This window comes from Doryrhamphus excisus, linkage group LG8 (assembly GCF_037039965.1).
Source record: "Doryrhamphus excisus strain RoL-2023G ecotype Guam linkage group LG8, RoL_Dexc_Guam_v1.1, whole genome shotgun sequence".
NCBI classification, from domain to species: domain Eukaryota; kingdom Metazoa; phylum Chordata; class Actinopteri; order Syngnathiformes; family Syngnathidae; genus Doryrhamphus; species Doryrhamphus excisus.
Genome location: NC_136364.1, coordinates 2,108,184 through 2,122,500, shown reverse-complemented (window position 1 = coordinate 2,122,500; position 14,317 = coordinate 2,108,184). Strand labels below are relative to the sequence as shown.

The window sequence follows — 14,317 nt, the reverse complement described above, 5'->3', positions numbered from 1 at the left end:
CAAAATAAAAACCGTTTCACTTCCAAAAAGGCCACCGCCCCCCCACATCACGCATCCTTTAGCTGCTGGCATTTTGCGCAAGAAGAAACCAGACCTCACCCTCCTAATTTGAAGTGAAAGCAATAAAAGTGTAACTGGCCTAGCTAGCCTTGGAGATGCATGTCTGTGGTAAAAAAGGAGCTAATCGTGCAGAACAGCTCATGGGATGGAGGAGTCATAAAGCGGCGGCGGCGGCGTGAGATTGCTCTGTCAGGAAGTAAACAACGCGAGAATGAGGAAGGACTCATTTGATAGGAAATGTCAGAGCATGATTGCATTAAAAAAAAGTGTAAATTAGGCTCATTAATCATGCGCTGAGGAAAACACTGGCAGCTCCTGTTCTCCTCTCAGAAGCACCCAACAACCTTTAACAAGCCCACCAATCATTGATTCGCCACTTCCTGAGTGGACGACACACCCGGCTGCTATACTCGCATCTCATGGCTTCTTCTCTACAACACATCCTCATGCATCATGACACCGACCTAACACCTGAAGTACACTCCTAAATGTTCCTGATGGCTCCACAGTACTTCGCATCATATCACAGCTTCATCCAATCAGGAGGCTGATGATATCAAACCATGCAATCCTTTTTAATTTTTTAACGAAGAACACCCACCTCCACACCCCACAGGGTAAAACAAAACTCGAAAAGACATAAAATAAAATGTAAAAAAAAAAAGTCATCACGTTTTAACATTTATAACACTAAATATATCCATATATATATATATATATATGTACATACTGTACATAGTATGCATATACCACACCTAGACAAAGAGTCTCTAAGGGCTCACTCTGTTCATGCCGTTGTTCTATGGATGTTATATTTAGGGTTAAGGTTAGAGTTGATTTCACATCTAGCATTTAGCTTACACTACGCCGTCGATAACAGCAGCATAGATACAGCGACAACACTTACATACTATGGCCGCTCTCATTGGGATGGCTGTATCTTCCAGCACAAGATGTGTGCTCCAGTCCTCAGGTAAAAAAATGCTGACGGCAAACTCAGCATCTTGTTATGTCTTTGTAGCCAAATAGAGAGCTAGCTAATGATGCTGACAGACACGGCTAGTGAGGTGTTGTGTTAGATGAATATAGTTTTTCATGTTAGCTGCTACAATAATAATATGGCTGTAGCTTGGTAATATACAAGTCAGTTATCGAAATGGGGCACTGTTTAGCATCAAAATAGGTCTTTCCCATGATGTCCATTGTTAGCTAGGTCATATTAACTTGTTTTCTCACACTAGAATGCACAGAAAAGGAAAATAATTTAGTGTTTATGTTTCACATAAGGATTGGGAATGATGGGCAGAATTCCATAAAACTGCAATTCCCCTTTAAATGCAGCAAATTCCACTTGTGTTGTTTGAGTTATGCCATGTGATGTGGCTTGGTATGATGCACGTGCAATTATGAATGTATCTTGATGACTTATTCACTGGGGTGGTCCTTTTTTGGCCAGATTCATGGCTGACAACCACCCCCGTAAGGAAGTCCTTCTTCAGCCGGCGTCCAGCCAGCGTCCAGCCAGCGTCCAGCCAGGGCCGTCAGCATCCACCAGTCAACTACTGCAGCGGATGTTTTTCACTGCGGGGGTCGCGTCCTTGCATGCGGCGTGCAGCTCGTGTTGGTATGACACAACGCATCAAAGTCGCCCAAACTCCTTAGGAAGATTTCCACCAAGCACAGACCGGCTCTCCTCCTCGGGAACGTGACCTTAGCATGGACTAGCAAAGCACACGGAGGCGGCGCCCAGGAGCTTTATCTGTCCCGCGTGATTTATCTGCTTGCTACCTGCAGCAAAAAGGGCTCACTCGGGTCGCTCGTTAGTTATCTGGCAAGAAGGAAACCAGGCGTCCTTGCAAGCGCCTGCACTCGATAGCCAAGCGCTCGATTATTAAAAGCTTTTTTGGTTTTGTTGCTACCGAAGGAACCTCCGCCTCCCGTGCATACAACATGTTCCTTCACCTTTGGTGCTTCATGAAGATGCACTTTGAATATGCATAGGCATCATCTTTATACAGAAAGATACCTGCATCCTACATCATGTATAGTATACTGTCAAGGAGATACAAGTACCTGCATCCTACATCATGTATAGTATACTATCAAGGAGATACAAGTACCTGCATCCTACATCATGTATAGTATACTATCAAGGAGATACAAGTACCTGCATCCTACATCATGTATAGTATACTGTCAAGGAGATACAAGTACCTGCATCCTACATCATGTATAGTATACTGTCAAGGGGATACAAGTACCTGCATCCTACATCATGTATAGTATACTGTCAAGGAGATACAAGTACCTGCATCCTACATCATGTATAGTATACTGTCAAGGAGATACAAGTACCTGCATCCTACATCATGTATAGTATACTATCAAGGAGATACAAGTACCTGCATCCTACATCATGTATAGTATACTGTCAAGGAGATACAAGTACCTGCATCCTACATCATGTATAGTATACTGTCAAGGAGATACAAGTACCTGCATCCTACATCATGTATAGTATACTGTCAAGGAGATACAAGTACCTGTATCCTAAATGAAGTATACTGTCAGGGAGATACATGTACCTGCATCCTACATTAAGTATACTGTCAGGGAGATACAAGTACCTGCGTCCTACATTAAGTATACTGTCAGGGAGATACAAGTACCTGCATCCTACATTAAGTATACTGTCAAGGAGATACAAGTACATGCATCCTACATTAAGTATACTGTCAAGGAGATACAAGTACCTGCATCCTGCATCAAGTATACTGTCAAGGAAATACAGTACCTGTATCCTAAATGAAGTATACTGTCAAGGAGATACAAGTACCTGCATCCTACATTAAGTATACTGTCAAGGAGATACAAGTACCTGCATCCTACATTAAGTATACTGTCAAGGAGATACAAGTACCTGCATCCTACATTAAGTATACTGTCAAGGAGATACAAGTACCTGCATCCTAAATGAAGTATACTGTCAGGGAGATACAAGTACCTGCATCCTACATTAAGTATACTGTCAGGAAGATACAAGTACCTGCGTCCTAAATGAAGTATACTGTCAGGGAGATACAAGTACCTGCATCCTAAATGAAGTATACTGTCAGGGAGATACAAGTACCTGCATCCTAAATGAAGTATACTGTCAGGGAGATACAAGTACCTGCATCCTACATTATGTATACTGTCAAGGAGATACAAGTACCTGCATCCTACATTATGTATACTGTCAAGGAGATACAAGTACCTGCATCCTAAATGAAGTATACTGTCAGGGAGATACATGTACCTGCATCCTACATCAAGTATACTGTCAAGGGAAAACAGTACCTGTATCCTAAATGAAGTATACTGTCAAGGAGATACAAGTACTTACATGTGTATTTTTAAACATTCATCAGTCAATGAACCAATCAATAAAGTTTGTCAATAATGTTAATATAGCTATATATATAATTAATATAGCTAATCAACATACCCTTATATTACAAATAGTTTCACGTGGCCAAAAGGAGAAGCAAAGCTTGCCATGGATCCTCATGGAATATCATAATGGTTACCAAACAACCTATTTTTAGAGATTAGCAAGGGTGCCATGAATGATGAATGTGAATATGCCGGGTTTCACTGTATTATGATCCAAAGTTTTCCACAAGACGTCTTCCTTTCAGTAATAGGGATGGAGCCAGACCCCAGTACAGTATTCGGAACGGCACGAATAATGACTTTTTTTAGGAATAATGAATTGGAACAAACACTTTTTTAAATATTAGTATTGAGGAACAATGAAAACATCCTATCAGAAAGCTGCGTTTCTTGGGTCGGAGGCGGGGGGGGACAGAGCAACACGGAGCAGTCACATGTTCAACATGTTCATGTTGACAATGATATTGTATACGTATATTATATATATTGACTTGCACGTTGACTCATGAACACTCCCCAACACTTCTTTCATTTCTTATTCTACCCTATTTTCTTTAAAGGCTTGTTCTGAACCTGACTGCCCTCTATAGCTTACACATGGAACAGCAGCTTGGAACAACGCAATATACTAAACACTACAATATTTTAGTAGTTTTTGGTTCAGCCATCCATCAGGTTATGGCTGTTATTGTATTTTTATTTCCTTACAGGCTCATTGGTGGATTTATGAAAAAAATATTGGTCAATTTATTATTATTACATTTTACTCAAATACAAATACAAATATTTTTTCGATTTCAACAAATACAAATATGGGCTGTGTTGCATACCCCTAGTAAGTGATCATCCCTGCAGTACAAACCTGTACACAACAGACGCTGGAGAGAAGACGTCAGACGAGAACTGTGGCCCTTGTCTGAGGCCACATCCAGGGGGATACAGTGCAACCTAAAGATATGAAGCACCAGTAGGTCGGCAGTCTTGAGAGTGAAGGGCAGCTTGGAGGGGGGGGGGCAATAAAATGGGCCATCTTAGAAAAGCGGTGAGCTGTGTGCCCAGCACAGAACGTCAGAACGTAGCCGTGGGACGACAAACAAGTGGCCAGCTGGACAGGCTTCTGGTGTGGGCTAGTCCTTGAACGAGTCAGCCACCTGCTTCTCCATGTCCCATTGGACAGCATCAAGGATCCAGGATTGGGAAATGATGGTCTCCCGGTAGGTGTCCTCCACTGGCGAGAAGAACAGCCAGGAGAGGGCGTCCGGCTTGCCATTTTGGGAGACTGGGTGAAAAGTGAAATTGAATCTTGTGAGAAAGAGTGCCAGAACTATCTCCAATAATTCCATGCTGCCATGTCATAGTTGTGTTCCACTGCGGTCAGCCGACGTGAGAAGAAGGCAGAGGGGTGCAGCTTCCACGACACTACTCCTCGGTAGGCATCTTGGCTGATGTGATTCTGACATAAATTAAATTAATAAATTTATTGACACCGTATTTGGTCACCTGCTGATTGAAATCAAATTTTAAAGAAAAAATCTTTGATAATCATTCATGCTGTCATCTGGTGTTTAATATTTAACACCATCGTTTCAATAATCAATTCATTTGATTGTCAGAATATGCCTAGGGCTATGAAAAGCCCGAAATATGTGAAATAGCCTCGGGACTGCACTTTGGACATGCCAGCGCTGGACACCCCCGCCCTGGGCTCTTTTAAACATTTGCATAAAAAGCTGAGCTTCACCTGCACTTGCTGAACGGTGACGACAGCCTCAGTTGGATTCTCCGACACTCTAACCCCCCCACAGATGAAATCTCCAACCCTATCAGAACATTCAAGGAAACTTTTGGTTACCATGGTTATCTTTTTTATTTCATGACTGGAACATTTCAGTGAGATTTTAAAAAGTCTTACTGTAATGTGCAAGAAGTCATGATTTTATCACGCTGTAGTTTGCCCACTCTCACACTTACAGGTACTTGTTGACAGGTTTGAATAATGCCATCCATTTTCTATGCCGCTTGTCCTCACAAAAACATGAATTGTTATTATTTATTCCTCTCTCTTCCTCTGTCGGGGCGGGTGCTGGGTGTTCCAACTCTGCTGCCTGGGCCTCCGTGGAGTGGAGGGGCTTAAGGGTTGTCGTCTCCGGCCATGGTGGGCTCATTTCTGGTTTGTCCTCTCAATTATGGTCTTTTATAACCATTATAGGCATTTGCTGATGTAGTCCTATTTGTTTCTGTTGTTCTGTTATTGTCATTGCAATTGTTGTTTTTGTCTCTTTTTGTATGTCCCCCTCTTGTCCCTGCACTCCACCCTTTTTCTTCCTTTCTATCCCCTCCTGCTCTGGTCGGGCCGCTCCAATTTGCATAACTACAAATCATCAAAAAAAGTCAAATAATACTTCTATGTAACAGAGAAGGTGTAGCTTACATTTTCCCTGGCATTGCAAATCTGTTTAGCATGTCAGGGCATTTAGATTAATAATATTATCTGCCCCAATGGTTGGACGGAACCCCTTACCTCTTACTCCTTGTACAATGGGTTCGGTGTCTGTGGTCATGTTTTACTGTAGCAAATGTCCCTGGGCAACGTTAAATCATTTGGTATGTACAATAATCTCGTCTCAAAATACAATAATTAAAGCGTCTGGTACGGTATTGTGTCATTTCCTGTACCGCTGCAGTGCCTTTAATGCTCATGCGCAGTGCGTATGGTGGCTGATTCCCGCTAACTCGTAATGAGAAATCCAATTCCTTATACTGACTCGAATGTTTATGAGTCGGACACCGATGTGAACAGGGCACTCGATTCACCAGTCACAGGGTAACTTCCCACATTAAGTCACGCCTTGACATGTTGTTACAGGGGTGAGTTATCGCTGCAGAGCACCCGTTTGTCCCGATTCAATATAAAATTCACGAACGATTTGAACGTTTTGAACGATTCGTTCATGACATGATTTGCACATCTCTCAGTTATCTACCAGTGTCACTTGTCGTATTTTGGCCTGTTATGATAATTCACAATGAGTCATAACTTCAGCTACGCTGCTACAAGTGTCCCTCATGTGTCTAAAAGCCGCCAGCAGGAGTCACACGACCACCGCTAACCTGATGCACCGGAAGTAGGCAGCTGAGACGCTCCAAGTTTTGGGGAAAGTTTTTTTTTTGCTTTTCTGTTAATGACAGGAAAAAGTTGGATGTGTGCTCTTGTCTCCCAGTAGAACCAAGATGGGACTCCCCACGCTGGAGTTTAGCGACTCTTTCTTGGACAGTCCGGACTTCCGAGAGCGACTCAAGTGTCATGAAATTGAACTGGAGAGGACCAACAAGTTCATCAAGGAGCTGATTAAAGATGGAAACATGCTCATTAGCGCGCTCAGGAGTGAGTAAACACAGTCTTACTTGTTCTTCAACTAAGTCACTGCTGTCCTCCATTCGTTTGTTAGTGTATGGGCTGTTGACATATGAATCATAAAGACGATGGTTGCCGCACATTTAGTAGCTGATTTCACCAAACACTTGATGGTTCTCCACCTGACCTTCCAGCAAGAACATTCGAACATCATATTGTTTTCATACAAATAAATTAAGGAGTTATTGCAGTTCAAATCACGTCACGTTCTGTCATAGGAGTCCAAGTGGAATGATATAGGGACTAAAGTATTGCTTTATTCCTCAGCTTTGGCTGTTGGCTAAAATCCTCTGCTCTCTTGTATTGATCTCTCAGCAGGCAGGCCATTTCTTTTATAGAGTGATATTATATGAATATGTCAACATAGGGGCTATGCATTCATGTCTCTTTGCAACCTCGGTAGGAATTTATCAGGCTTTTTTGCTGAAAATGTTTGCTTGCATTTCCTTAAAGGAACAAATAGAGTCTCTAAAAAGGGAGGACAATAGGAATGTTTACGTCGTTACACTTGGAAATCAATCACAGCATTGTGAACATAATCCATGTGCTGTTAATAATCATAAACAAGATGTGTCACCAGACACAAGATGGGCACTCAAGATTTGTTACATTTTTCTACACTCTGTGTGTATGCTAACGTCCCCGTCTCCATCCACTGAGACAAAGAGACCGTATTACTGGCAAAAGGTCTCACTCCATTCATGCTGTTGCTCTATGGAACAAAGTCGTCAAGGTTCTGAAAGTAATGCGTATGGCAATATGTTGATTAATTTTCACATACAGGCCGCACTTTGGACACCCCCAGTTTCCATCGTTCACTGTGAAGGTGAAATGTAACCGCACCATGCTCCGCCTACTTAGCATGTTCGCTATCATGGCTCCTGCAATCAGAGCTGAGCATCACGCTTGTGGAGGTGTAGTGCACGTTTTCACGGTGTGCTTGCGGCACTTCTTTTAAAAGTGTCTCTAAAAGCCAAAGAAAAAGTATTGTAAATGACTATTTCCCGCCAAATGTAGGTAGGTCTTGAGTTGTTGGTTCAGCTTTACAGATTCAAGTTTTAGCTAAGCTGGCAGTCGGTGATGCTGCGTCCATGAAGGCTTTATTGCTGCCCCACTTCCCAGGCTGGTTGTCCACTGAAGCTTCATCCCGCATTCCAGCACCAGCTGATAACGTACACTTCCTGTTGGCTTGTTTGCCCCTCCAGGCGCATGAATGCTTCTGTGAAATGGGCACTGTTTCAGTTTGGAACAGGTATACTTTTGTTGTGTAAACAGATGGGGCTTTTTCATGTTGGCTGCATGATCCACTTTCAGTCAGGGAGGGTGGAGGGAGGGAAGTGGGTGTTCATGGAATCAAGTCAATCATTGATGGTCTTTAACTGTGGCTGTCTCAGAGGTCAAAGGGTCAAATATTTCCTGGTTTCAGCCTTTCGTCCACATGGAAACGCCGTTCTGAGTGACCTGAAACACAATTTTCTAAAAAAGCCAGCTTGTTGTTTCTGTGTCGACTATCAATTCAATTCTTTCTGAAAACGATCATGTGACCAACACATGACCATGGTCACATGACATGAAGTGACCATGTGAGGAGCCAACATAATATGGATGTACATGACTCGGCCCAGCCCACATTCTCCTGATATTTTTTGTCTTATTCTCACTCTGGTTCTTTCTTCTTCTGTAGTCCACATGTATTACCTCCTTCTTATCCATTCCTATCAGGATGCAAATATTTACTAACAAGCAAATTGTGTGGACAGGGCAACACGATAATCAATACATCAATTCATCACACCATAATGGATATATTGATCCGTGCATGTGTGTTTGTTTTCCTCCTCTCTCCACCAAACGGGCTGGAAGACAAGAGAGTTCATTCTGTGCACATCAACACCAGGGCGTGTTGGTTCTCTAGCAGAATGAGTCATTCAGTCGCTTTGTCCCAGTGGGGAGCGGTGGGGCGCTAGTGTGCACTCTTTAGCTGTGTGTGTGGTGTGCTACTCATCTTTTGTGTTTTTAAAGCTTATTGATCAACCCAACATGAACTTATGATTTACTGGGGTTGGGTCTAAGTGTTGTTTGGCAGACATGCTTTTATTTTGAAGACGTCCAAAAGATGCAGTGTTGCCCAGTGCACGGGCAACACTTGGATGGAGCCCACACATTGAGAAGGCCATACCTTTCACTGTCTGCATGGATGTGGTTGGACGTGTCTGTTAAAGGTGCCAACATGCACAGGCCACTTGAAAAACAAAATACGTTTTTTTTGCTGCTAACTTGGAAGGCACTTTGTTAGCCACATGAAATGGTAGTTAATTCTTGTTGTGGTTAGGCTTGCTTTGGTTTGCTGAGTGTGTTGTCAAGTAGTTGGTGGTTGGTTTACGCTTGGATGCACTTGCATTCATTCATTCATTTTTTTTTTTCACGAGGGTCGCAGGGGGTGCTGGAGCCTATCCCAGCTGTCTTCAGGCAAGAGGGACAGGGTACACCCTGGACTAGTCGCCAGCACATATAGACAAACAACCATTCACACTCACATTCATACCTATGGACAATTTGGAGTCACCAATTAACCTAGCATGTTTTTGGAATGTGGAAGGAAGCCGGAGTACCCGGAGGAAACCCACGCATGCACGGGGAGAACATGCAAACTCCACACAGAGATGCAGCACTTGCAGTGGTATGCAATTTTGCATGCTGAAGACTAAATTGGAGTTAAACAGGTGTGACATATGTGTGAAGTGTGCGTGCCAAAAAAATGGTTATTTTTGGTTAATAAGTAATCATACTGCCCAAAGCCGTTTCTTCTATTCAGCAATTCCCCACACTGTCAGTGCCTCTTTTTCTAGTTTATTGCCTCCTTACTGCTTTTTGCTTTATCTGTGAGGAAATAGATTTAGCTTTCTTTTTTGGAGTTGTATATCTTCTAGGTCCCTTACAAAGACTATAGGGGTACTGTTGTTGTGTACTAGTCGTAAATACTACTTGGCAAGGTGTGAATAAATCGTGTCTTAGTGTGGCCATTTTGTGCTATTTTCGATCAATGATTGCATGCTACGTGCTTATAAATAAATGTGTAAACAGAACACAAACCGTGCACAAAGTAGTCGTTACGCTTTCATAAATAAATAAATGACATGCATTGCCGTGGCGAATGGTGTGACAATGTGGGGGCGAAATATAAAGGCCGCTAATTGCGTACAGTGTCATCTGATGGACGCAGGTGGAACAACAAGCCTTCATTCATGCTGATGATTTGATAGATTCAGATGTTGCATCCCTGCATTGCTGTTGTAATGAATTGGAGTCCAAAGCATCCTGAACTTATTGTGATATGGATAATTAATTCCAGGTGCAGCAGCGCTCACACCTGGTCTCAATAACCACGGCTGACTTTTATGAATTCCCTCAGTGTGGCCACGCTAAATGAATACACTAATTATCCCTCGGTGAGCAGTAGGGGGTGAGAGCCTGTGACGATGATGCCAGTCACGAGGTAGACAATATCAGAGAATATGAACTACATTACTCGGCTCTTTAAATGCTTTTTTGTTTTTTTCTTTCACTTTTGCCTTACTTAAAGGTGTCTGTTAAATATTTCTTTCAATAAAAATGGCATGTATGTACAGCATACTTGCACCGCTGTTGGAAAAAAGCTCACAATGTTTACATCTTCATGTCTTTATGCTTCACTGATGATGTTTGCACATTTTTTGGCAGTCCTTGAACGCACCACAGTTGCTGTGAGACACAAAGTGAAACTAATGCCATCTCAAAACCTGCATTGAGGTCAACGCAAGCTAATATATGATGGTACGTCGCTGAATGTAAACCCCTTATCTAAAGATTTGCCTCAATACAGCTTTCCTTCATGAAATGTACCTATGAAAATACTAATTATTCATAAAACATTTCATCCAAATTGTCAACTCAGAGTCATTTCATTTACAACACTAATAGCTATACATTTTATATATTCATTCTTCCATTATTCTTGGTTAGTGAGGAATAGCTACTTTTTATACTTGAAGTTTTGCAGGCATATTTAGGGGTTAAACCTGGGGTGTGTTGCAATGAACAATGGCAATTGAAGAGAGAATGGGAGAGTTCTGGAGCGGAATGAAATATAATAATTACAACACTCTTTTACAACACTTTTTATTGCAAATGGTGATCCCAAATGAGAGAGCCAAGTGCAAGCTACCAGGAGGGTTTGGAGGGGGAGGAGTGGCAATGGTAATCTGGTCCGGAGCTCCAATGTGCGCAGCCAATCTGGTAGACTGGGCTGCGCCGAGATGGGTGCGGCAGCGCACCAGTGGAGGTGTCCACATTTTCAGTTTGGCACAGTGACAATTTCATGACAAAACAGCGCGCCAAAGAAGCGCTGAAAGGTTAAAGGTCCCAAGGTCCGACCTGGTCTGATGGGGCACTGTGCCCACCTGCCCCAATGCCAAGTTGCAGCTTGAGTCTGAGCAGATGGCGGCCCATCGTGGTGTCACATGACTTATGTCACATGATTGTATGTTATTACACCGCTTGCATGCCCGTGCTTGCTCAGCAGCAGCAGCAGGATGTGCTAATGAACGGGTGATGTCTGCTATGTCATTACAACCACCACATGCATGTTAGCATTCTGGACTTTGGAGCAAACGCCCTGGGTTCCAATCGCCACTAAGTATCATTGGTATTCGTCAGGAAGGGCATCCGGAATATAAAGTGCTCAAGCCAAAAGCACTATGCGGATCAAAAGATCCGATGCGGCGACTCCGAAATCAAGAAAAAGCAGAAAGAAAGAAACAAAACATTCTAGCATGTTAGCTATGCACCAAACATAAAAACACTCTTGCTTCACCTTCTGCTGTGTGGATTTGTAAACCCTCCCCCGTCCTCCCTCACAGTGTGCGTGTGTTGAAGGCCTGTCATCTTCATGTTTGGGAGGTAAAGTACTACAGTGTTACGTTGGTTTTTGTGGGAATCGGCTTTCTACGACCAGGAATCTAAAATAGCATATGAAATATGTCTGGGTATTCACACCAGCAATTCTTGTGCTTAGCAAACCAGTCTGTTTACTTGTGTATTATTCTGTGGAAGCGAGGTGTTGGTGTTATTAATACGCTGCAAATGTGTTGCTAACATGTCTTTACGATACAGCCATTGCACTCCCATCTATGGACCAGAGTCTCCTCTGTCTTTCTTGAGTATGGCTGCAAAGTAAGGCTTGATAAAGAAGACGAGAAACACTATTGAATCCAAGAATTGCCAGCGTAGCACCTACACTACAATATCACAGCTGTTATGATTCCAGATAGAAAATCTGGTGTTTTAAAAATATCTTTACTGAAAAGAAGACAAAAAATAGTCTATTAAATGATCGTAGAACATGACGGAAGTATGTATAGAAGGTAAGTCAATTATGTCTGAATCAGTAAGAAATCAAATACAGTTCTTTATGCAGTTTGCAGTGCACTGGATCGGCTAGTGGCTCCAAAATATAAATAACAATAAAAAGCTGCTAATGTCAGGTTATTGTTTTTTAGGATGGTTGGATCGTGGATTGTTTTATTAATAGCTTCACTCAACAAAGGGAAGGCAAAATATGCTCCCTGTGGCGGTTAGGGACACTAGAAAAAGGACAGACATTATGTAGTGGTTTTATTCTACAATAAGTTCAAACCGAAAGAAGAGGTGACCTTCACCTGAGTCTATGAAGTGATGAAGGTGATCGCTTAGAAAGCGGCGTGTCGAGTACGCCATGGTACGCCGGTGTGTGTCACCTTTGCTGCTGTGTCTTCAGGCTCCGCCCCTGACTGGCCAGTGCAGACCTGCAGACAATTAAAGATTGCAAACAAGAGGAACGCAACACCTGTATTTGTGTGTACTCATAAAAACTTGTTTACACTAACACTGAGGCAGCAAACAAAGCATACTACTTTTGTAAAGGTGTACTCCGGTAGAAAGAAACTTTGTAACATTTCTATTCAGGTGATTTGACATTTCCAAAATATCCCTGGAAGACATTCAGAGTGAAGTTGATCCAAAGTTCAAAGTAGTTATTTCAACAATGAAAAAGAAAGTAGAGGTGATCAATTTGGGTTTTATGTGACTGCCAACATTTAGGTTGTAATTTATGTACAAAGCACATCTACACACTTCTAGGTGTCATGGTTTACTAGAACACCGATACAATATTAATCTGTACACACTACCCTTTTCAGGTACTTTCACTTTTTGAAGACAAGCCATAAGTATTCTATTGATGTGACTAAGAGCAAGCTTGTTATGTTTGGATGATGTGAAGATGATGATGATGATGGATGATTGATGCATCCCATGAGCGTATTAGCCACTTGTAGCTTCAGCCAGCACAATGCCGCCAGCCAGGTATGGAAAGAAAAAAGCCATAAAGTCAAATGATATTGAAACGTGATCACACGCTGCCATAGATGGGCTTAGCACGGTATCAATCGACTGCACTTTTTACGAGCTATTGTTTATTCTCCCGATGTTAAGAAAGAGTTAAAGTCAACTCAAGATGTGTGGTGTATCTGGTCAGACATATTGTAGTTAATATGTACATAAATAATAAGCAATATGTATATCTGTACCATATACAGTGGTAAGGAAACGTTTGGGCACCCGTGATAATGTTCAAGATGTTCCTTTGTAAATGACTGGTTGTTGGGATTAGCCATTCCACGGAAATATATCATATAGCAGACCAACACAGTGATAGATGATAAGGGAAATGAAGTTTATATGAATTACAGAATGTGTGCGATAATTATTTAAACAAAAGTAGGCTGGTGCATAAATGTAATAAACATCAATATTTAGTAGATCCTACTTTTGCAGAAATAATTGCTTCCAATGAGCATCTGGATTCTGGTTGAAGGTATTTTGGACCATTCCTCTTTCCAAAACATCTCCTGAGTCAGGTTTGATGGTTTTCCAAGCATGGACAACCCACTTTAAATCGTACCACATATTTTCAATAATATTTTTCCAGTTGTATTTGTTCCTCTGCATGAATGCCTTAGTAGAATTGGAGCATTGTTTAGGGTCATTGTCTTGTTGGAAGTATCCAGCCAACTTCAACTTTGTCACTGATTCTTGAAGACTGTTGGCAAGAATCTGCTGATACTGACTGGAATCCATGCCGCCTTCAACTTGAAGATTTCCAGTACCTGGACTGGTCACACAGCCCCACAGCATGATGGAACCACCACCAAATGTTACTGTGGGTAGCAAGTGTTTGTCTTGGAATGCTGTGGTCTTCATCCGCCATGCATACCGCCCCTTGTTATGTCCAAATAACTCCATTTGACTTTCATCGGTCCACAGCACCTTATTCCAAAATGAAGCTGGCTTGTCCAAATGTTCTTTAGTATACCTAAAGCGACTGTTTTG

At 42.1% G+C, this 14,317-nt stretch overlaps 1 protein-coding gene across 2 annotated transcripts in view; it reads left to right on the top strand.

The window, feature by feature from the left end:
- Positions 1-6,644: 6,644 nt before the first annotated feature.
- The window catches only part of arhgap42b (Rho GTPase activating protein 42b), a 64,061-nt gene continuing 56,388 nt past the window's right edge, over positions 6,645-14,317 (top strand). Inside the window, exon 1 of one of the 2 annotated variants that reach the window (XM_058079491.2) lies at positions 6,645-6,880. In XM_058079491.2, the coding sequence (XP_057935474.2) occupies positions 6,727-6,880 (154 nt within the window). In that variant the 5' untranslated portion in view covers positions 6,645-6,726. The remainder of the gene's footprint in view (positions 6,881-14,317) is intronic. The other variant, XM_058079492.2, reaches the window with a different exon arrangement.